Raw genomic sequence first — 22,761 nt, forward strand, 5'->3', positions numbered from 1 at the left:
CTCGGTGCCGCAGCCTCCTTGCCCTCCCGCGTTCCGGACAGACACACAGGGTTAGGCCGAGACCGCTAAGACTTGCTTTTATTTGTTCCAGCCCCCGCCCCCCACCTCCCCGGAGGCCAAGGGCCTCACCCCTTGTCCCCGGCAGAGGTTCGGCTCTTGGCCTGGACCCGGGAATCGAAGGCTGCGAGCATCTCCTGCGCCGTGAGGTGGGCGCCGCGGAGGATCAGCCGGTCCCCGTCTCCTGGAGAGAGAAAAGCGGCGGTCAAGCGGGGAGGCCTAAGGGCTGGGGCGGGGGCAGAGCAGGGCAGGGGGCCGGGCTCGGACGCACCGAAGAGCACGTCCACGCAGGGCTCGGAGCCGTCGTGCCGCACATCCACCTGCACAGTGCAGTTGAGGTTGGAGGTGCGCACCTTCTCACTGCTCACAGCCTGGAGGAATTTCCTGCGATCGGGAGGAAAAAGCAGAAGGATTAAGAGGGAACCCGGGGAAGGCGGACGGGGCAGGGGATCGGGAGCCTCCCGTTACCTCGTCGCCTCCACGTTGCTCTCAAAGGGGCAGAAACGAACCAGCACTCGCTTAACCGACTGCAGCCCCAGCTTCCTTCCCGCAGCCCCGGCCATGGCGCCCTGCAGAACTGCGTTAGACGCAGCATGCTGGGAAACGTAGTCCGCGCCCAGGGCCCGCGAGGGGGCGGGGCCGGAGGGAGACCACGCCCCCACGCTCCCTGAAAAGAGGTGAGGAGTTTAAGGCCGGGATGGTCTTCGCCTTCGCGGACTGGGAGCCCGCCCTACGTGCCCTGGTCAGGCCTGATGCCCTCCACCGGCTCCTGATATCTCTCGGTCTTGTAATAATGACATCTCGGTATGAAACCAAGTTCGTGGCGGTCTCTTGCTCCTCTGGCTTATCCGCAGCACCATTCCCTCACCCCACACCCCCAGGTGGGGCCAGACACTAGTCCTACCCTCCTCCTTTCCACCCCTTGGCCGCCAACTTCTATCTAAGTTCTCATCACCTTTGCTGTGGCAACCACTCTTCCTGGCAGCACTGTTCACCATCCGGGAGATGCTGCCAGATTCATCTTTTAAAAAGCCTCTGCTCAAAATTTTCCAATTTCTGCTCAAGATCTGTGGGACAAAGTCCAAACTTCAGCCAGGCATTAAACCCTGCCAAGAACCTGAATCAAACCTACCTTTGCCCTGTCCAAACCAATCACTGTTCCACAAACAGCTGTACCACTTTCTTACCTCAGCAGGCTTTGCTCACATCATTCTCTGTTTCCAGGAGGTGCAGAAATCTGCATACTTAAAGGCCCAGTTTAAATCCCGTTCCTTATCCACTCAACTGGAAGTCATCTCACTTTCATTTCTCTTTTAACATATCTGGTGTGCCTTATGCTTGAGCATTTGGAGGATACCTGGATAACTATCCAATTGCCCATTTTAAGGATCAGGAAACTGAAGCCAGGAGAATGAAGTAATTTGCCAGGTGATGGAAAGGAGATCCTAAACAATCAAGCAGTCAAGATGCAAACCCAAATTGTCCAACTCCAGGTCTTTAAATTTCATCACTATGCTATCTGCCTGTATCCATTCTTTCTTTCCCAATAGGCTGTGAGCTAAAGGAGAGCAGGAACCCCATTCCATTCTCATCTCCCTGGTCACCTAGTACAAGATCATGCACAGCTAAGTGCTTAATAAACATCTGACATGTGAAAATAGTACCTTGTCTGTGGCAAGGAGAGAAGGACTGGTTTTGTCAAGTTTAGAAAGGGCACATCGGCCCTGAGGTGTTGGGGGCAAAGAGTTGGAAGATGGGGGCAGCTCTTGACACTTACATATGCAGAATTTTCTAGTTCCTCCCCTTCTGTTGCTGCAGAGTTACTTATGTGTAGACTAGGGCATGAGGTTCTCACTCTTTAGGCCCATACAACCTGGGCTCAAATTTCTTTGGATTTATAGCTGAGACTCTCAAACCCTATGCACCTTTGGGTTCCAGGCTCTTGATATATGGCTGCAGACCCTGGGCTCATGTTGGTTCTGGGTAATGAGCTCCTCTAGATGCCTCTCCACTTTGATTCCAGACTTGGCTCCAAGCTTCCCCTTGTTAGAAGTTCTAAGCTCCTCTGGACTTGGTTCAGACGCTGGTGTCAAAGATTTCTAGGCTCCTTTGGGCTTGTTCTGGCCTCTGTATATTTTTCCAGTTTCCACATTCTATTATCAGGGTTCAGGACTAGTCCGCATGCAAAGAAAGCCAGGCAAATGCCACCGTGGAGGTCGGTGCTGCCGAAGGGACAGCCAGGCCTGCTGGCTGCCTGCCAGGTAAGCCTCTGGGCTGGGTCCTCCACCCTGAAGAGAACTGAGAAGTTGAGCCGTTTGAACTAGAGTAACTCCAGGATGCAGGGGAGGTGTTTCTAGGTTCTCTAGGCTGTTGAGGCTGCTACTGGGTAGTTCGGGAGTCTGGGTCTTGTTACAGGAACCTAGTGAGAAGAGGGGTAAGGTGAAGAACATGTTGGTAAATGAGTGTGAGGGTGACAGGCAAATTTCTGTGGACAGAAGAGGGAGCTAGGGGACAGCTTGATGGGTCCAGAGGCCAGAGGTATAAGACAGAGGCTGAGATGGGATAGCTTGTGTGGAATAGATACTATGGCCTTGAGATGGTCATAAGAAAGACTCACAACAGCATAAGGGCCCTCTGGAGGTACGGCTCCTAGGCACTGGCTGCTGCAGTAGACACAACAGGGCCCCATCTGCCCGCTGGAAGACGCCAAGGCTGAGCAAAGCCTGACGAAGTTCAGGGGCCAGACCCCACTGCTCCTCTTCCAGCAGACCCCGAACCAATGCAAAGTCCTGCCTCAGCTGCAGTGCCCCCTGCAGGCTGAGGGCCACAGCAAGGTCAGAGCCTAGACCCAACTCTTCCTCTTCCTAGCCCATCTTTCTCCCACTCCTGGACTTCCCACATTTATTCCACCCTCTGCCCCATTCCAGGCCTACCTGAACCGGATCTTCTGAGTGAGAATGTGGTTGAGCCAGGCGTCCAAAAGTGCAGTCAAGGCTTGTGTGAGTGGGGGCTCTTGGGCCTGACGGGGCATTCCCTGTACCCCATGCAGCACAGGCCCCAGAACAGCTCCCACTACCAACTCTGCATAGTCACTGGGGATGCTGGGGAGTTCTGGGGAAGGGGGAGGGCAGAAAGTGAAGCTCAGCATTGTTTTTGTATGATTTTGGGTGGGGAAGAGAACCATGGAGACTAAAAGTGGGATGGGGAGAGGACACAGGGACATGCTAAACCAAGGATAGAAAAGAATAGAGGGCAAGTTACGAGGCTTATTGGAGGACTGGTTGAGGGAATTCCAGATCCCAGTGTAGAAGTTACCAGATCGGAGCCTGAGCCTCCAGTGACGACCCTGGGGCATATGGAGCTGGAAGCCCTTAGCTGCTTGTCGCCAACATTCTCGGGAGAAGAGGCACAGAGACTCTTCAGGCAGGACCTGGGAGGGTGGTGGAAAAGGATTTTTTGTCCGGGCTATGCTCCAGCTCCATCTCAGGCAGTCCTGCTTCCCTTTCTTTGCCCTAGGCTCCTGTAATTCCAGGATGCTGCCACTTAAGGCTGGAAGGGGCACAAAAGGCCTGACAAAGATTCCCCTTCCCAAACCAGTGGCCTCTAGCTGATGATCCCCAGGGAGGAGACTCCAACCCCTCCAGGACAACTTGGAACACCCCTCCTTGGGCTTAGTTCTCCTTTCTGGAGTCAAGCAGAAAAGTGTAACCCTTCTCTGACATGACCTGTCATGTTCAAATCTGGCCTCCACTTACAAGCCCTGTGACCCTGGGCTACCACTTCGCCTCTCTGCCTCAGTTTCCTCATCAACTGTATATAATAGCAACCCCCTCCACCAGGTGAGGATTAAAGGAATAATTGTAAAGCACATAGTGCAGTACCCGACACATAGTAGGCATTTAACAAATCCACCATTCCCTTCCCTAATCACTTCCATCCTTCAATTGATCCTAGGACGGCAAAATCTTCAGGGGTTTCACAACCCTGGTCATGCTCCACCTTGTTAGCATTTCCCAGATGTGCTCTGGGCAGAGAAGAACACAGCACCTTTCCCAGCTCCCTTCTCTCAGACCACATGGCTTTTTCTCCCTTTTTTGGGCGAGTGGAGTGAACAGAACCTGTGATTTCACCATGTATAGATAAGGAACTTGGTGCCAAATGCAGACAAGGCAATGCACTCTTTGCCACAGTTACCTCAGACACATCCAGGATGTGAATGAGTGCAAACTACCCATGACCATGATCTTATTTTTAACACTTCAGTAACTAATAAGAAATGCCAATGAAGGACTCTGGGGTGCCACCTCCTGGCTACCAGAGTGATGTAGACGAGAAAAGGCAGGAATGCTCTGTGGTAAAAGAACTAGGGAGATTATCATAAGGATTAGTGGACACCAAGACAGGCAGAAGAGCTTTGAATCAGTCCAAACATTCTGGAGACAACCTGGAATTCTACGAGAATTAAAGAAGCTGTCCCTCCCTTTGCATCCATTGGACTCTCCACCACTGAGCACTGTGAGACAGCCAGTGACGGATCCCAAATACTGACAGTACACTTTCTTGTAGTAGAACTGGCAACAAAGTGGGTGTCCATTGCTTGGGAAATAGATGACAGAGTGAGGGAACATAGGATGGGACCCCTAAGAAATGGTGACTTCATGAAGAAGTCAGAGAGAAACGGAAAGACCAGTACAAACCAAGGAAAGAACCAGAATGTGTGTACGTATGTATGTGTGTTCCTACATGGACAAGTACACAAAGGTAAATGATCAGAAAGACTCCAAGCAACTTTATTTTTGCCAGCTGTCATTAAGCACACTGTCCCTAGCAAGAATGTTTTCTTCGATTTTAAGCTGTGAGTCAGAAATACAGATGCTGTTCTCAGATACTGTGGCCTCCCAAAGCTGTGCTCCTCTCCTGGAGCCTCGCTGGCAGGCCCAGCCCAGGACCCTCCTTGTCCCCAGCCTCCCTCTCCTGGGCTGCTTCTACTTTCTTCTCAGTTTCTGGGTCTCCTAGTGGCTTTGCTCTTTGTGATCCACACATGCAGATAAAACATGAGGCTCTGTTCTCAGCTGTCTAGTGTTCTGTAATTCTTCCTACTGCTTTAATCCTCTATGTGGAGAAATCCCAGTTCTGCCTTCTCTCACAAATCTAGCCATCTCTAAATCCATTTTGCAATGAACTGTAACCTAAAAAACACTGGACAGATGGGCCGGGGATCTGTGTTCCAGTCCCAGCACTACCACTCATGGGCTAGGGAACCCTGGACAACTCCCTTCTCCAGGCACCTCAGTTTTCCCATCTGTAAAATTCTTTCTAACTCTAAGCTCCTATGATCCTAGTATTGTCTCAAATACAGTGTCTTAATCGGGCTCATCTTTTTAAAAAAAAAGGTACTCTCTGGCTTCCCTCATTTTGTCCCTTATGGGACATGATTTTCCCACTCAGGTCTCTGCTCTGTGCTCAGCACCACTGGGATATAAAAAACTATGGAGGAGGAATTCACCAAAGGAGGACAAATCAAGAAGAATCCTAACCATTCAGGTAGTTCCATCCCAGTTTTCAAAGATGCTGCTGGTTTTGATCCATGACTTTGTTTTCTCAGTGACATCCCCTACTTCCCCAATCACTCTAGTTCTCACCTGGATCCGAGCTGTCAGTTTCCGAATCTCTTTTCCCAGCTGCTGGTCCAGTTCCAGGACAGATGCCGCTTCAGAAACCAGTGCTGCCAGGGCCTCTGCCTCACAGAGTAGAATCTTTGGAGGAAGCACAAAGATTAGAGTTCAGACTAGATCCACAGTTCACCTGCCTTTAAGTTCCCTATCACAATCTATCCATCCTCAAGCTCTGACTGACTTCCTTTGGGAGACACAGATTCCCCTTATGACAATCTTAGGTGTCACACAAACAGGAAAATTCTCCTTGCTCATACTCTTTTGAAATCATTCTCAACTCCCAAGATTCTCCCTTCCCCAGATCACACTACTCACACATGGTAAGATTCTCACATATTCAAATCCTCAAAGTCACTTGTGCCATCATTCCCCACCAAGGCTTCAAACAGACATTCCCCGTGGTAATATACACACAAACATTCTTTGCCTTCACTTCTGCCTCCTCAGGTCTAACACAGAGACCAAAGCAGTCCCTTATCCCCTCCTTGTCCTGAACAGGAGATACTCACAGGCAGTTCCCTCTGGGTCAACAGCAGAAGAGGTCCTGGGGTCCATGAGGCCAGATGCTGCTGACATTTGCTGAGGAGCCAGAGGGTGGTTGCCTGAAGAGTGCAAAGCCCAAGGGCCAGAGGTGATGGCCCTGACCCTGGGGGTGAGGATGACAAAAATAAAATATCAGAAAAGCAGCCCTAAGAATGGCACTTAAGTAGAGAGGCCTGCCATCTCATCAACTCCCTGAAGCCTGCCCTCACCAGGAGACTGGCAAGAAGCTGATCCTGGTTCTTGAAGGGCAGAGATGAGTGGAGGAAAGAGCTGTTGCAAGAGGTCAGTAGTGTGCATGCAGGGGGTGCCATCCCAAGACACACACATAATCCCACGGTCTCCACGAGCAGATCCCAAGGCTCGGCAGAAACCTAGGATAGAGGGAGCAAAGGGGCAGTGTTGGAATATGGATGATCTCACTGCCTTAGGGCTTGATATCACTACTTTTCCCAACTCACCTTTGTCCCACATCTGGGTCAGTGCCTGTCGGAGCAGACAGTGGCACAGAGAAGTCAGCTCCTTCTCACATTCCTGTGGCAGAGATGCTGCGGGAAAGGGGTAGAGGTAGCCATGTATACCCAGATCTCATATAAATCATACAAAAAGAGACAGATCCTCCCCTATCTCCCTCAGAGAAAAAGGGACTGTGTGGCCCTCAAGACATTCTCTCAGGAAGAAAGGAAAGGGAATAGCTATAACCCACCCCCCTCAGTCACTCCTGAGGGCAGGCTAACCAATCAGCTAAGAAATGGGTTATAGCACCTTTCCCTCTCAAGGCTTTCAAACTTTACCTCTCTCTCTAGTTACCTACCCTGATCCAGTGCCTCTCTCAGCTTCTGCACGGCTTTCTGAAGGTCTTCCCAAGGGCCCAGTCTCCGGCCAAGGTTCTGGGCACATGCTGCCCAGAAGAGATTCCAATACTGGCCCCACAGCTGCCGGGACCCTCCCAAGCCCCGAGAACCACTCCCTGGGGCCCCAGTATCTCCCAGCAAGCCCAACAACCCAGGAAGCAGTTCTCGTTCTTCCCTGCAAAGCTCCTGGAGCTGGGTCCGAAGCTTGGATCCCTGGAGACCCATCCAGAGCCTCTCGGCTCCTTGTCGACCCCGCTCCCTGGCCAAGAGTCCGAGCACTCGGCTGGGCGGGAAGGGCTGGGCAGCGCTGGGGACGGCCCCCACGGCCACGGCCAGCATCTGATGGTAGGCGGGGAGAACCTGAAGGAGTTCACTGATCTGGGACACCAAGGCAGGGCTGGGGGAGGCCTGGCCCAAGACCTTCAGCTGCTCTTCCATGGCCAGGTCCAGTCTCTGGGTGGCCAAGGCCAGGGGAAGGGCCAGAGGCCCGAGCTGGGGGTCGGTGTGGGTCCCGAGGCGCAGGGTGGTCCCGTGAGGGCTGTGCGGAAGCAGCTCCCAGCACAGCTGGGGCAGGGCAGCCAAGGGCTGGGGGGCTTCCAAGAAGCCCAGCGTGGTGTGAAGGGATCGGGCGCAGTTCCGGGCCAGGAGCAGCACCTCGTGCTCCCTCTGAAGCCGCAGCAGGACTGCTCGGAGCCGCTGCAGGGCCGCGGGCAGGCGGGGTCCGGAGAAGGACGCCCGGCTGGCTGCTCGGCCGGGCCACGCCGAGTCCGGCTCCTCTCTCTCCTGCCCCTTCACCGCCCGCGTCCACCACAGCTGGCCTCGGGGAGGCCACGAGTGGCCTGGCTCCAGTTTGCAGTCTTGCCAAATGCCGCCTGAAAAAGGGGAAAGGGCTCCGGACCTGACCCCTCGGCCCAACAGCCCTGCTCCGCTCCGCCCCGGCTCCCGCCCGGAAGACACCTTCCCAGAGGGCGCCCGTTCTCACCAGACTCCCCGGCAGGCGGCGGCCACAGCGGGGGCAGGGAGCCCCCCGACCTGCACGTCCGGGACATGGCTGCGGCGAGGTCTGGGCCGGTGCGGCCGGAAGCGAGGGCAGGGTGGCCGCTGGCCTAGCGATCGACCTGTCAAAGCACTCGTCAAAGGCCTGACAGCACTCAGGCCCCGGAGCCCACCCCGCCATGTTCTCGGGAGGAGGGACCCCAAGGGACCACCCCAACCCCAACAGGAGCGGGAACTGACCCCACGTCCTCGCAGCCACTGGGCCTCGACGCTCCCGGAAATTGATTAAAGAGGGCCACGTGACAGAGGGAAAAGAAAACAAACCAACGGCCAGGCATCACGTGATTCGAATTCCTTCTGCCAAGAACAAAGATGGTAGCCAAGCACTCCACTGGCTCCCTTCTGCCCCCAACAAAGATGGCCTCCCAGGTGTGCTGTGACCTGTGCCCTCTGTGCCCTTGTCACGAAGGCTGCCCTCGTCACGTGCCTCGTTGAGGGACCTCCCAGCCCCCAACTGAAATGGCCGCCCAGGTGCGCCACAGCCGACACCCTGTGACGCCATGCCTCTAGCTGAGCCTGCGCTTGCGCCTGCGTGCCCCAGAGCGAGAGCTTCGTCCATCTAGCTCTGCCCCGCCCAGTCTGGGCCTGGGCTTTGGAGGCGGGTGATTGCTTCGTTCTACTTCCGGGGGCATTGGAGGCGGGAGATGGCGCCGGGTCGAAAGAGTGACGGGCGCTTGCATCTGGGTGAGGGGCTGTAAAGTGGAGGCGGAGGCCGTGAAGAGGAGAAGACCAGATTTTGGGGGGGGCCACCTTCCCCCGCGCAGTTCTTGCTGTACCCCGATTTATTTACCTCCCCTTTCCGCTTCCGAGCGGTGGGGGCGGAACCAGGAGAGGAGGGACTGGGGCGGGGTAGGAGGACGGTACAGAGGGAGGGTGGGGTGGGGGGGAGGAGTAACCTGGGGCGGGGCCTGGCGGGGGTTGGGGGGGCTGATTGCCCTCCCCTTCTCTCCTCGCAGCCTGCCCCATCCAGGACAAGCCCCGCCTTGGGATGCGGACCCCAGGTTCTGCCGGGAGTTTGGGCCTGAGGACACCCCGTGTGGCTCCAGCCCCGCCCCCACCCTGCCACGGGGCTCCGCCCCTGCTCCGTCCTGGTGGTCCTGGGCAGGCTCCCTGGAGGAGGCGTGACTTGGTCTGGGCGTGGGAAGTGGCCCTGGGCCCCACCCCGGGCGACCCAGGTCTTCTCTGGGAGGTGCTAGTCCGCAGGGAGCAGTCATCCTGGGGTCTCTGCATGAGGACTAGGTTTATGCAGAAGGATAGGAGGGGCTCCACCCCAATACCCCACAATGGGGATGGGAAGGCAGCGATAAATCTGAACTATTTCCAAGAAGAATCAGTAGAACTTGGGACTAGATTGGATAGAAGGAAGTTTAGATATTTCTAAGGAGTTGGCATTAAAGGTACCTGGGTGGCACAGAGGATAGTGCCAGCCGGGGCCGGGCTTGGTAGAAGGAAGACTTTGGTCCTAGATTTGCTTAAAACAGTTAGCTTTGTGTTGCTGGACAAGTCCCTTAACCCCTCTCTACCTGTTTCCTTGTTTCTTAATAATGATACCTACCTCACAGTGATATGGGGAACCCCAGATGAGATGATACATGTAAAGCACTTTGCGTGCCTTAACATCCTTATGGAAATGTTAGCTATTACTGTGAAGCAGTTTGCCAGGAAGTATGGAAGTGCTTACCATATATGTTAGGCGTGCCAAGGTCTGAGGCTACAAAGACAAAAATGAAACAATCTCTGCCCTCTGGGAGCTTACATTCTTTCAGAGAAAATAACATACACATATAGACGATACAAAATTTACAGAAAGCAAATACAAGGTAATCTCAGGGGGTAAACAGCAGGAGCTGAGAGGATAGCAAAAGCCTCCTGAAGGAAGTGGTGCTTGAGTTGACCTCTGAAGAAAATGGTTAATTCATTCCTGGCATCTCAGTCTCTCTTGGAATGTATGAGGTTAAGTGAACCAGTGAGGGAGAATCTAGGAGGGGAAAAAAATAGCCATTTAGGCTAAGAGGTAACACCCTAAAATAATTATTATTATGGAGTGAGCTGGGGAGGCAAGGAGAGATAAATAATGGAACTCAGCAACCATGGTCTTCAAGTTAGACAGCATGAGTATGTAGTGGGTCCAGGCGGCTTGGTCTGGGCCTTTCCCTAGGAGTGAGGTGAATAAGGAGAAATGTTTCCAGTGGTGGAGATGATCCAAGTGTGAGCTGTTCCTGTCAGATCACAGGCCTAGGATGGTGGAGAGCAGCGTTGATGCCCCAGTGGGGTCCAAAGAAGAAAGCAGGAACAGTGACCCCTGAGAAAGTTAGGGCTGATGCACTAGAGATGGAGAGGTGAATCTGATGCCAAAATGCAGGATTTGCCTTGATCTTCTGTGATTGATGATGGATAGAGTTGGAAGTTGCTCACATCAGGAAGAGAAAGAATGTAGAAGTCGAGGTCTTCAAGAATGATGGCCTGGCTGGAAGGACTTATATGACCTGATGCTGAGTGAAAGGAGCAGAACCAGGAGAACTTTATGCACAGCAACAACCACAGTGTGTGAGAGTTTTTTCTGGTAGACTTAGATTTGTGTAATAACACAAGAACTTCTTACCAAAAAAAAAAAAAAAATCCCAATGGAGGATCTCAAGGCAAAATGCCTGCCACACTCAGAGAGAGAAATATGGAAGTCACTCACATATTGTAGCAGATCATGTTTGTGTATGTGTATGTGTTTGTGTATCATGTTCTGATATGTTATACGATTTCTTTCATTTATCTTAGTCTGACTACATAGCATGACTATAGTGAAAATATACTCAATAGGAAAGTATATGTAGAATCTATACAGAATTGTATGCAGTCGTGGGGAGGGAGGGGGGGAGTGGGGGGTAGGTGGGGGGGATAAAATCACAATTGTATGGCAGTGATTGTTAAACATTACAAAATAAAAAAAATAAATAATAATAAAAAAAATAAAAAAAGAATGATGGCCTGGCCATAGGGCTCTGTCCCTGATCTCTGGAGTCCTTGAGGAGCAGCATCCTTAGGAAAAAAGAGTGGAGAGATGACGGAGTGGAAAGAAATGCTTCTCAGAGTAGAACGGAACAGTGCCCATAAGGATAGACCATAGGGCTGGGGATCAAAGGTCCCCCACCTTCCAGTTCTGTTCTACTTTGGACTCCAAAGGACTCTTGTGAAAGAACCAGACTCTCGGGGATCAGGTTGAGGACAGGAGCTCTAGTGGAGTATGTTACCACCAGAAAGACAAGACCTAGTAAAGGGTCACAGGAACAGATGTATTCACTACTCCCTGAGCTATGGGCTCCAGGATTTGGAATTAAACACAAAAGTGGCACCTCTCTTTTGGTTACAGTGCACTTGTTAAGACTCCCCTCCCAGACCCTTATCTCAAAGCATCCTCTGCTTGTCACCTTGAAGACTTGGAGCTAATATTTTGAGGTGGGGGGAGTGTAAGTGTCCAGATCCTCAACAGAGATGACAGAAACCAGCTGTGTCTTAATGACTTCCTGACTGTATTTTGACCCCCATAGGAGTCCCTACTTCAGGTTGGGTCGTAGATCCCTTGTCCTAGAATCATTGTTTGGTTGATATCCCTGTAAATCAGAACCTAGACACATTATTTTAAAGCTTACTTTAATTGCAACAATGTTGTTTGGTGTTTCAGTTATGTTTGACTCTTTACTATCACATTTTGGGGTTTTAATGGCAAAGACACTGGAGTGGTTTGCCGTTTCCTTCTCCAGCTCATTTTACAGATGATGAAACTGAGGTAAACAGGGTAAAGTGACTTGCCCAGGGTCACACAGCTAGTAAGTGTCTAAGGCTGGATTTGAACTCAGGTCTTCCTGATTTCAGACCTGGTATTCTATCTGTGGTGCCACCTAGCTGCCCTTTAATAGTAATAACTAGCATTTTTATACCTTTAGGTTTTCAAAGAGCTTTACAAATATTTTATTTGATCCTCACAACCACTTTGGGAGATGGTGTTATTATACCCATTTTACTGATAAAGAAACTAAGGCAGATGGAGGCTAAGTGAGATGCTAAGATTCACACAACTTGTAAATGTCTATAGGATTTGGATTCAAGTCTTCCTCACCCCCAGTCTAATGCTGCATCCACTGTATCACCCCTTTGCCTTTTGCTCGATGGCCAACTTTCAGGCACTTTCAAAATTATGGCTTTGTCTGTGAGCTAGTCTTGGCCAGAAAGGAATGGGAAAAGAAAGAAGATGGTTTAAGCCTCTGATGCTTGTCATGTTTGGGGAAAGCAAGCAGTTTAAAAGACCACCTTCATATTTAATTGACATGTATAAGGGATTCAATTCCTGGACCTCTTGCTGGTAGCTGCAAGTCATTCTGGAAGCAGAACCCAAGGGCCAGGCAGATTCCCAAACTAGGTTACAGCACTCTTCTAGCTTATACTAAAAGATTTCCTCACCAGAGATAGGGGAGACTGGAAACCTGCCTATTACCTACCTACCCCATTAGTCTACGCCCTGTATCCTTCCCATACTTTTCCTCTTTGTGCTCCTCTGTCTCTTTCCCACTAGGAAGCTGACTGCTTGGCAGAGGTGCTTGTGGCCGAGGAGGAACAAATAAAATGATGAGCAGAAAAGAAATGGCTAAAGAAGAGGGTGGCTGGAGGGGAGACCTTTTGAAGAGATGAGTGGGGGTTGGGGATGGGGAAATCAAGAAAGGGCCTGATGCCATCCAGTGGGGCTTTTTGATACGGGGGAGAATAATCCTGGGATACTGCTTGGAGGGACAGCCCTCACCTGGTGGATGAATTACAGCGACAGAAGGAGTGGAAATGTCAGGAGCGAATGGAACAGGAGATTGGGGGGACAAGGTGAGTGGGGGCCTGGTGGAGGGTGAATACTTGGAAAATGGGTTCAAAAAGATAGGATGGGGGTGGAGCCAAGATGGCAGAGTAGAAAGACACACATATGCAGGGTCTCCCCACACAGCCCATAAAATACCTGTAGAGAGGGACTCTCAACAAATTTTGGAGCAGCAGAAGTGGAGAACAAGAGAGTGGAGGAGATTTCCAGCCCAGGGTAACCTGAAAAGGCCACAGAAACTTCTGTTGCACCGACAAGGAACAGAGTGCAGATCCTAGCCCAGCCTTGGCCACACCAGCCCTTGGGGGCAGAATCTCCAGTCACGGAATCCCCAGTCCCAGCAGCAACAGGTTCGCAGATCCCTCAACCCACAGGCACCAAAGGGCAGTGACAGGGTTTTTTCAGCTGGCCAGGAAGAGAGAAGGGTCTTCCCCTAGCTCTGGCCTCAGGCAGTGGCTGCTGAGACCACCTCAAGCAGACAGCAGCAGTTTTCACTGCAGCCTGTGACCATTGTATCATAAAAACCCCTGGGGGCACTGAAGAGCTGAGTCTTACCTCAACCCTGTGTAGAGGCCCTGAGGCATCTGGTCTTTGTCTCACACTGAATGGTGGCCTTGCCCCCACAGCTCAACTGAATCCCACTCCCCCAGTGCTGGCTTGGCCGAACTGGAGGCCAGGTGGCTGTGGAGAGGAAACTCTGCTAACTTTGGGCACAAAAATCCCTCCCTGCGCTAAGACCAGTACATGCTTGATTGTGCCACCTTGGAGGAACTGAGATTTTATAGATTCCCAGAGTATACCGTACTCTTCACAAAGGACCTAAAAGTCAAGTAACTGGTTGGGAAAATGTCCAAAAAAGGGAAAAAAAATAAGACCATAGAAGGTTACTTTCTTGGTGAACAGATATCTCCTCCCATCCCTTCGGATGAGGAAGAACAATGCTTACCATCAGGGAAAGACATAAAAAGTCAAGGCTTCTGTATCCCAAACATCCAAAATAAATATTCAATGGTCTTAGGCCATGGAAGAGCTCAAAAAGGATTTTGAAAATCAAGTAAGAGAGGTGGAGGAAAAACTGGGAAGAGAAATGAGAGAGATGCAAGAAAAGCATGAAAAGCAGGTCAACACCTTGCTAAAGGAGACCCAAAAAAATGCTGATGAAAATAACACCTTGAAAAATAGGCTAACTCAATTGGCAAAACAGGTTCAAAAAGCCAATGAGGAGAAGAATGCTTTAAAAAGCAGAATTAGCCAAATGGAAAAGGAGGTTCAAAAGCTCACTGAAGAAAATAGTTCTTTCAAAATTAGAATGGAACAGATGGAGGCTAATGACTTTATGAGAAACCAAGAAATCACAAAACAAAACCAAAAGAATGAAAAAATGGAAGATAATGTGAAATATCTCATTGGAAAAACAACTGACCTGGAAAATAGATCCAGGAGAGACAATTTAAAAATTATGGGACTACCTGAAAGCCATGATCAAAAAAAGAGCCTAGACATCATCCTTCATGAAATTATCAAGGTAAACTGCCCTGATATTCTAGAACCAGGGGGCAAAATAAATATTGAAAGAATCCACCAATCACCTCCTAAAAGAGATCCAAAAAGAAACTCCTAGGAACATTGTGGCCAAATTCCAGAGTTCCCAGGTCAAGGAGAAAATATTACAAGCAACTAGAAAGAAACAATTCAAGTATTGTGGAAATACAATCAGGATAACACAAGATCTAGCAGCTTCTACATTAAGGGATTGAAGGGCGTGGAATAGGATATTCTAGAAGTCAAAAGAACTAGGACTAAAACCAAGAATCGCCTACCTAGCAAAACTGAGTATTATACTTAAGGGGAAAAAAAGTGTTCTTTCAATGAAATAGAGGACTTTCAAGCATTCTTGATGAAAAGACCAGAGCTGAAAAGAAAATTTGACCTTCAAACACAAGAATCAAGAGAAGCATGAAAAGGTAATCAGCAAAGAGAAGTCATAAGGGACTTACTGAAGTTGAACTGTTTACATTCCTACATGGAAAGACAATATTTGTAACTCTTGAAACTTTTTTCAGTGTCTGGGTAGTTGATGGGATTACACACACACACACACACACACACACACACACACACACACACACACACACACACACACCACAGCACAGAGTGAATTGAAAAGGATGGGATCATATCTTTAAAAAAAAATGAAATTAAGCGGTGAGAGAGAAATATATTGGGAGGAGAAAGGGAGAAATGGAATGGGGCAAATTATCTCTCATAAAAGAGGCAAGTAAAAGACTTTTCAGTGGAGGGAAAAAGAGGGGAAGTGAGAGAAAAAAACATGAAGCTTACTCTCATCACATTTGACTAAAGGAAGGAATAAAATGCACACTCATTTTGGTATGAAAACCTAACTTACAATATAAGAAAGTGGGGGCGAAAGGGGATAAGCAGGGTGGGGAGGATGATTGGAGGGCAGTGGGAGGAGGGAGCAATTTGAAGTCATCACTCTCAGGGACAGGATCAAAAGAAGCAATGAGGGGCAGGATAGGATGGAAGGAAATATAGTTAGTATTACACAATGCGACTATTATGGAAGTCATTTGCAAAACTACACAGATATGGCCTATATTGAATTGCTTGCCTTCCCAAAGGGAATGGGTGGGGAGGGAGGGATGAAGAGAAGTTGGAAGTCAAAGTTTTAGGAACAACTGTTGAGTATTGTTCTTGCAACTAGGAAATAAGAAATACAGGTAAAGGGGTATAGAAAGTTATCTTGCCCTACAGGACAAAAGAGAAGATGGGGATAAGAGAAGGGAGGGATGTTAGAAGAGAGGGCAGATTGGTGATAGGGGCAATTAGAATGCTTGGCGTTTTGGGGTGGGGGGAGGGGAGAAATGGGGAGAAAATTTGGAGCCCAAAATTTTGTGGAAATGAATGTTGAAAAGTTCAATAAAACTAAAGGAAAATAATAAAATAAAATAGTAAAAAAAAAAAAAAAAGGATGGATGAGGAGGGACACAGGGTGCATGTAGGAGGAGAAGAGGCCAGTGTAGGGGCAAGGAGGGACAGGGTGAGTTTTGAAGGGGCAGGGGTTTCAAGGTGATTGGCCTAGAGATGGCTTAAGGTGACTATTTCTATTGGATGTCTCTAACCAGGTGATGGAAGGGGCTGCAGCAGCAATGACAAGACCAGTAGTATGGGCAAGCAGCCTTACCTCCCGCCCCCAGAGCCCTAGTCAGGGTAGCAGCAATGAGGAAGTGAAAACTCTTTCCTTCTGTCTCCCTGGTCCTCCTCCCAAGGTCTCCGTTCCATGACTCACAGCTTCCCCATACCACTCAACCCTACTACAACAGTTGTCCATTTCTTCCTTACCTGTAGGAAAAATTGGATTTGTCAAGCATCTTTGTGTCACAAGCGCGCTGCAAAGTTGGTGACAGGTCTCCCAATACCTGAAGAGCGAAAGGGTTGGGCTCTGAGCCCCTCAGCTGGAACTGACAGAGCCAGAATCCACAGCCAGAGGTGAGGGCTGGGACAGGTTAGAAGGGGAGGACTGGGAGGAAAGGGTAACCATACAGATTGGACTGTAGGGTAGGGGGAGCTTGTTCTTTAGAAGAAGGCCATTTACTGCGAGCTCCCTTTTCTCCCTCATTTCACGTCATCCAAATACCTTCTGCCACTCTCTCCTCCTTCACCCCTGTCTCCCATGCAGTGGCCCTTCTCGCCTTGGCAAACACAAGTGATCCCACTCCATACCACCTTCTCTCTCATTTATCTTCAATCTCTCCTTATCTACTGGCTGTTTCCCTACTGCCCACAAACATGCCCATGTCCCCCTCATCCTCAAAAAACCTTTACTTGATCCATCTATCCCTGCCAGCTACCATCTCATTTCTCTCCTCCCTTTGGTGGCTAACCTCCTTGAGAAAGCCATCTACAGTAGGCTCTTTTACTTCCCTTCCCCTCACAGTCTTCTTGACTCTCAACATTTGGGCTTCCCACCTCATCATTCCACTGAACTGCTCTCTCCAAAGTTACCCATGATCTCTTAACTGCCAAATCTAATGGCCTTTTCTCAATCCTCATCGTTTTGACTTTGACCTTTGACACCTTCTCCTTGATACTCTCTTCTCTCTAGGTTTTCGAGACACTACTTTCTCCTGGTTCTCCTCCTAACTATTTGACTGCTCCTTCTCAGTCTCCATTGCTGGATCTTCATCCAGGTCATGCCAGCTAACAGTGGGGGTCACCCAAGGCTCTCTCCTGGGCCCTCTTCTCTTCTTCCTGTATACTGTTTCACTTTGTGATCTCATCAGCTCCCATGGATTCAGTTATCATCTTTATGCTAATAATTCTCAAATCCAGCCCTAATCTCTCTGCTGACCTCCAGTCTTGCATCTCCAACTACCTATGAGACATCTTGAAGTGGAGGTCCTGTACACATCTTAAACTCAACATGTGCACAGCTAAGTTCATTTATCATTTCCCCAAACCCTCCCCCTTTTCCACACTTCCCTATTACTGTTGAGGGTACTACCATCCTCCCAGTCACCCAGCTCACAACCTGAGTGTTATCCTCATTTCCTTACTCTCTATCTCAAATCCCCCCGGCATCCAATCAGTTGCCAAGGCCTGTCAATTTTACCTTTGCAACATCTCTCCAATGCACTCCCTTCTCTCCTCTTACACTGCCACCACCCTAGCACATACCCTCATTACCTCCCACCCAGACCATTGTAATAACCTGATGATCAGTCTCCCTGACACAGGACTCTCCTCTACCTAGCTATCCAAGTGATCTTCCTAAAGAGAAGATATGACCATGTCATCCCACTGCTCAGTGCACTCCAGTGGCTCCCGTTCACCTCCAGGATCAAATATAAAGTACTTTGCTTTTCATTCATAATCTCTCCCCACCCCCTTTTCCAGTGTTCTTAAGCCTTACCACCGATACCCCTACGCACACCTTCATCAATCCAGTGATGCTGGCCTCCTTGCTGCTCCTTGAACAAGGCACTCCATGTCTTCCAGATATTTCCACTAGCATTTCCATGCCTGGGGTATTCTGCATTTCTGCCTCCTCACTTCCTTGCCTTCCTTCATAGCCTAGTTAGAATCCCACCTTCTACAGGAAGCATTTCCCAATCCTCCTTAAGTCTAGTGCCTTCCCTTTGTTAATTATTTCCAGTTATTCCTGTATGTAGCTGGTTTGTGCAGAATGGTTTGCATGTTTTCTCCCCCAGTAGATTGTAAGCTTCTTGAGAGCAGTGACTATACTTTGCCTCTCTTTGTATCCCCAGCACTTAGCATGGTGCCCTGCATGTAGTAGGTGCTTAATAAATGTTTGTTGACTGACTGACTGACTGGAACTGGAGATAGAATGCAGCAACCTGCTCCAGTTAATATCTTCATCTCTAGGCACTCCCTGGAGTACAGGCAGCTGCCTTAAGGCAGAGTCAAGAGCTAGCAAGTAAGTTTTTCCCCTGACACTGTACTGACATAGTCCCCAGGGAGCTGTCTGAGAGCCCCTGTTCTGGTAGGGGACATCAGTGTCCCAAGATCTCCTACTTGGTAGAGGGAGCTGTAGATCATGACTGTGGTCCGAGAGGATATCTAGTGCAGCCCTCTCAAGTAACTGAGACCCAGAAAGATGATGCCTCAGTTCATGTCAGAGTCCACTTTCTCTCCCTTTTTGCCAAAGGTGCCAAAAGGAGTAAGTGGCCAAGCTAGAATTTGTATCCTGAATCCAAATCTAACACTTTCCCCATTACATTATGAAGCTTCCAGGCAGTCGCTGTTCTGATGAGAAGAAAATGGATCCTTCTCATAGAGAGCTCCTAATCAGACAGGGAAACTGTGAACACTGTCCCCAGGAAACTCGTGGTCAGAGCAGGGAGCTCTCATTCCAGCTGAGCCATTCTCTCCTTCCACGGAGCTGGGCACAAGCTGCAGGCTTGTATCAGGAAGCTGTGCTCTTCTTCACCAAGGCCATAAAGCTCAACCCTTGCCTATCCACCAGAGAGGGCTTCCAGTGGCTTGTAATGCCTACTTCCCACTTGTCATGATAGAAGGGATATGACAGTTCACTCTACATCCAACAGGATAGGACTTATTGCTTTTCTCCCAAGAGAGGGAGACCTAACATCCATAGTCAGCCCTGCTCATAAGCTCTGGCCTGTGCAGTTGGCCATCTTGGAACTCACTTTGGTAGGCACAGTGACTAGGGTCTGAGTAGCACAAATGGCACCCACCATAATCTAGGTCATCTGTTCAGAGGTGCTATTAGTCATTAGAGGCTGGCTCAAGGGATATTCTCGTTCATTTCAGAGTCCACTTTCTCTCCCTTTGCTTTTGTTTGGAGATGACCATTAGCTTCTCTTAGGCCTAGACCAGATGCTTCTTTCTCTTGCCATTGGCTTTTGCCCTCCAAGTGTTTGCCCTGAAAGAGTCCTCCGTGATTCTGGAGGAAAAGGAGCTTTTCTTCCGTGTCCAGAAAACCCCTCCTTGACTTGGGTCTAATGATTGCTCCCTTCTTCCTAGATGGAGGATCAGGCAGGCCTCTTCTCTGACCTAAGAAATCACCCCCAGTTCTCCCCAAGGTGTTGGAGGCTCTCACCTTGGTGCTGGAGTTGGCCCCATGTAGCCTGAGAGCTCGATTTGGAGCTCTTGTTTGTTGTTGAGTCATTTCAATTGTGTCTGACTCTTCATGACCCCATTTGGGGTTTTCTTGGCAAAGTTACTACAGTGGTTTGCCATTTCCTTTTTCAGCTCATTTTAGAGATGAGAAAACAGACAAACAGGGTGAAGTGACCTGCCCAGGGTCACACAGCTAGTAAATGTCTGAGACAAATTTGAACTCAGTTCTTCCTGACTCCAGAACTGGTGCTCTCTCCACTTAACTGCCCCTTTTTACTCAGGGAGATCATATATTTGGAACTAAGTACCGAATTAGAGGTTCTTAGATCTAACCTTCTTATTTTACAGATTTAGAAACAGGCCAAAAGAGAAAAGGTGACCTGCTCCCAGTTACATGCAATAAGCAGCAAAGGGGGCATCTCTGGCTCCAGATTCAGAGCTCTCTGGCATGATCCTGCCTGTTTAAACCTGGCCTCTAGACTACCCTTCCCTAGAGGCATGACAGCTATCATGAAAACTCTCCTGAAGCCTGGAGACGTTACTTAGAACACTGTCTCCTATCATATCTTCTTTTCCCTCCACCATCCAGGAAAACATTAACTCAAGTTGTCAGCTTTCTCGCAAACCTGTTGTCTTGATTAGTTCCTAACAGGTTTTGGAGACAGAGACAGACAGATAGACAGGCGGAGAGATCCAAGTCTCTTTCCCTATAACTGAAGGCCTATTGGTCCTAGCTTTCTCCTTTGGGCCTCTACCCCCAAAACAGGTCCATCCCTTTCATATGACATATTCAAGCCTCTCCTCTCCTCAAATCTTCTCCAGGCTAACACTTCCCAGTTCCTTCAAGTATTACTTTAAATGGCATGGTTTCTAATCAGTCCCTTCACTCCCCTCCTCTGGACCTACTCGTTTTCTTAAAATGTTGCGCATAGAACTGAATACAGTACTTCAGATATGGTGTCACTAGGGTACAGTATCTTCCTTGAACTGGATACCATGTGTGTGTGTTAATATTTTGACAACTGCATCGTACTGCTACTTCATATGGAGGATGCATTCCAGTAAAAATTTCAGACCTTTTTCACTTGAACCAACCTTTTTGCAGGTTGGTTCTGCTGTGCACTGTTAATTAGCCCTCCTAGCTTCATGAAGTCTGCAAATTCAGTTTGCCCTCCTGTGCCTTCATCCAAGTTATTGATACTCTTTGAGTCTGGTTCTTCAGCTCCTAATACCTCACCCCACTCCTGAAATCCAGCACACTGTCATGAGACTTTGTTAAATACTTGGCTTAGGTGAACAGTATCAGGCATTCCCCTGATCTACCCAGCCCAGTAATCCTGTCAATGAAAGGAAACAAGGTTAGTCTGGCACGAGCTATTCTTGATGAACCTATGCTGCTTCTCAGCATTCGCTTCTTCCTCTTCTCAGGACCCACAAACTTCTTTCATTCATAATTGATCCTAGAATTTTGCTGGGGATCATTGTGAATTAAAAGATAAGCTCCCATTTCTATATCTCCTCCAAGCTCATAAGACTTTTCCTGATAACACCACAATGGCTTACAGATGAGGTTTCCTCAGAAATGTTAAGTAATATGATTGCACAGTTAGTAAATGTAAGGCCTCCAGGCTCCCCATCTGAACACAAGACCTTTAAATGTACCCTGAGCTGCCATTTGCACAAACCCTGTGAAGTCCCTGCTGTCCATCTCCCAGAGGAGGAGGTCTGCCCTCTCTTGGGGACAGGTCATGTCCTGGGTGTTCCTAGGGTGGGATGGGAAAGTAACAAGACTGCAGCTTTCAGCCCTTCCTTCTTTGCCTGTACTCCACCAGATTTGGTCCCCAACCATTTATCCTACTGGTCCCAGTTCCAGTTCCATTACCTTCAGTTCTTCAGCACTTTCAATTGCCAAAATCCTGGGGAGGCAACTCTCTCCCCTAAAATTACTGGCTCTTTTCAGCCCTCAGCTCCCTCTGGTTTTCTCAGGCTTCCCCTACCCACATATGCAGAGAGGAATAAAATATTTTCTTCTCCCCTTCAGCAACTATACCATGCTCTCCCCTGTCCATAGCAGATTCCCTGCTGATATTTTTCCACTCCCTTTCCAGCTTCAGTCTCCCCTTTAACATCCTTCCTTCCTCATAAGAGCCTCCAGCAAAACCTTGAGGCCGGTGCAGCATGTTGACCTTCCAATGGGCAGCATTTAGAACCCTGAAGAAGGCTGCTGTGGCTAGGAACCTGTGTGTCCTGAGGTTCGGGGGGCAGGTCGCCTCCGGCCTGATGCTGGGTGTCTGATGAAGATACCGTGATGGCCAGGTTTGGCTACTGGGAAATGAGGCTGGGCTTTTGTGTGTTGGACTCCCTGGCATTCCAAGTCCAGGAACTGAGCTTAATAAAATGTTCTTCAGCCTCAAACATCTGGCCTTTTCAGTCTGATTCATCCAACTTATTCTTTTCCCCTGTCATAGCAGAGAAGACTTCTTGAAGGAATTAGCTTGGAGATGTCTGACCTGGGGGTGAGGGCTGGGGGGCACAGTGTAGTCCTGTTCCCCTTTACAAAGGAAGAGGGCTGGATGGGACTTAAAGGAGGTAATTGCCCAAAGTCGACCATCTTACTCCTGAAATTGATTTCCCCTTTTCGACCCCCCACAGTGCCATGAGACCCTTAATCATCAAGGCTTAGAAACCTCTCTGACTCCTCCCTCTTCTTGATTCTTCAAATCAGTTACCAAATCCTGTCCCCTCTTCCCTTACAGTGTTTCCTCTCTGTCCAAATCCCATCAGCCTAATTCAGTCCTTTTTGGTTACCTCCTTGCAGGTCTTCTGGTTTCCAAGGTTTTCTCCACTACCTAATACTTGATTTATATCCCACTCCTACTTAAAATCCTCCATTGACTTCCCCATTGCTCCTACTCGGTCTGGGATTTAAGACCCTACTACACCTGGCCTCTGGAATCTTGACTCTGAACACAACACTAAATCTCAAAGATTTACTCATACCCCCAACAGGCTGCACATTTCCATGTTGTTGGGCTGTTTCCCCTACTGTAGAAGCCCTCACTTCTCCACCTTATGGAAATCCTCTCATCCTATAAACTGT

The 22,761-nt window shown here is 49.2% G+C and overlaps 2 protein-coding genes across 7 annotated transcripts; both read right to left on the reverse strand.

Annotated features, from left to right (window-relative positions):
• Window positions 1-61: 61 nt before the first annotated feature.
• On the reverse strand, window positions 62-2,096 carry MRPL53 (mitochondrial ribosomal protein L53). 4 transcript variants are annotated; one of them, XM_072619869.1, is made up of 5 exons: window positions 1,983-2,096; window positions 1,013-1,124; window positions 526-724; window positions 329-441; window positions 62-241 (listed from the first exon to the last, which is right to left on the reverse strand). In XM_072619869.1, the coding sequence occupies exons 2-5, from the start codon at window positions 1,053-1,055 to the stop codon at window positions 126-128; spliced, it is 471 nt and encodes a 156-aa protein (XP_072475970.1). In that variant the 5' UTR covers window positions 1,056-1,124; window positions 1,983-2,096; the 3' UTR covers window positions 62-125. The 4 variants fall into 4 exon arrangements, with proteins under 4 accessions (XP_072475970.1, XP_072475968.1, XP_072475969.1 ...); XM_072619867.1 differs by lacking the exon at window positions 1,983-2,096 and adding an exon at window positions 1,835-1,908; XM_072619868.1 differs by lacking the exon at window positions 1,983-2,096 and adding an exon at window positions 1,245-1,374.
• Window positions 1,984-8,466, reverse strand: CCDC142 (coiled-coil domain containing 142). Of its 3 annotated transcripts, XM_072619840.1 has the most exons (11): window positions 8,363-8,451; window positions 8,109-8,244; window positions 7,087-7,998; window positions 6,734-6,820; window positions 6,485-6,646; window positions 6,242-6,378; window positions 5,700-5,813; window positions 3,373-3,487; window positions 2,991-3,168; window positions 2,675-2,874; window positions 1,984-2,476 (listed from the first exon to the last, which is right to left on the reverse strand). In XM_072619840.1, the coding sequence occupies exons 2-11, from the start codon at window positions 8,173-8,175 to the stop codon at window positions 2,217-2,219; spliced, it is 2,232 nt and encodes a 743-aa protein (XP_072475941.1). In that variant the 5' UTR covers window positions 8,176-8,244; window positions 8,363-8,451; the 3' UTR covers window positions 1,984-2,216. The 3 variants fall into 3 exon arrangements, with proteins under 3 accessions (XP_072475941.1, XP_072475940.1, XP_072475939.1); XM_072619839.1 differs by having other exon boundaries at window positions 2,991-3,487; window positions 8,447-8,466; XM_072619838.1 differs by having other exon boundaries at window positions 2,991-3,487.
• Window positions 8,467-22,761: the final 14,295 nt, after the last annotated feature.

Source organism: Notamacropus eugenii, chromosome 6 (assembly GCF_028372415.1).
Source record: "Notamacropus eugenii isolate mMacEug1 chromosome 6, mMacEug1.pri_v2, whole genome shotgun sequence".
Lineage (NCBI taxonomy): Eukaryota > Metazoa > Chordata > Mammalia > Diprotodontia > Macropodidae > Notamacropus > Notamacropus eugenii.

Excerpts from the sequence above, each read along its gene's own strand:
- MRPL53 (XM_072619869.1), bottom strand. The coding sequence starts at position 1,055 with ATGGTGAACAGTGCTGCCAGGAAGAGTGGTTGCCACAGCAAAG. Across the intron at positions 725-1,012 it reads GAGTGGTTGCCACAGCAAAG|GGAGCGTGGGGGCGTGGTCT; the intron begins GTGATGAGAACT and ends ACCTCTTTTCAG. Across the intron at positions 242-328 it reads CTGCGTGGACGTGCTCTTCG|GAGACGGGGACCGGCTGATC; the intron begins GTGCGTCCGAGC and ends TTCTCTCTCCAG.
- CCDC142 (XM_072619839.1), bottom strand. The coding sequence starts at position 8,175 with ATGTCCCGGACGTGCAGGTCGGGGGGCTCCCTGCCCCCGCTGTGGCCG. Across the intron at positions 5,814-6,241 it reads TGACCCAGAGGGAACTGCCT|ATTCTACTCTGTGAGGCAGA; the intron begins GTGAGTATCTCC and ends CTTCCTCCAAAG. Across the intron at positions 2,477-2,674 it reads CAGAGGGCCCTTATGCTGTT|GTTCCTGTAACAAGACCCAG; the intron begins GTGAGTCTTTCT and ends TCTTCTCACTAG.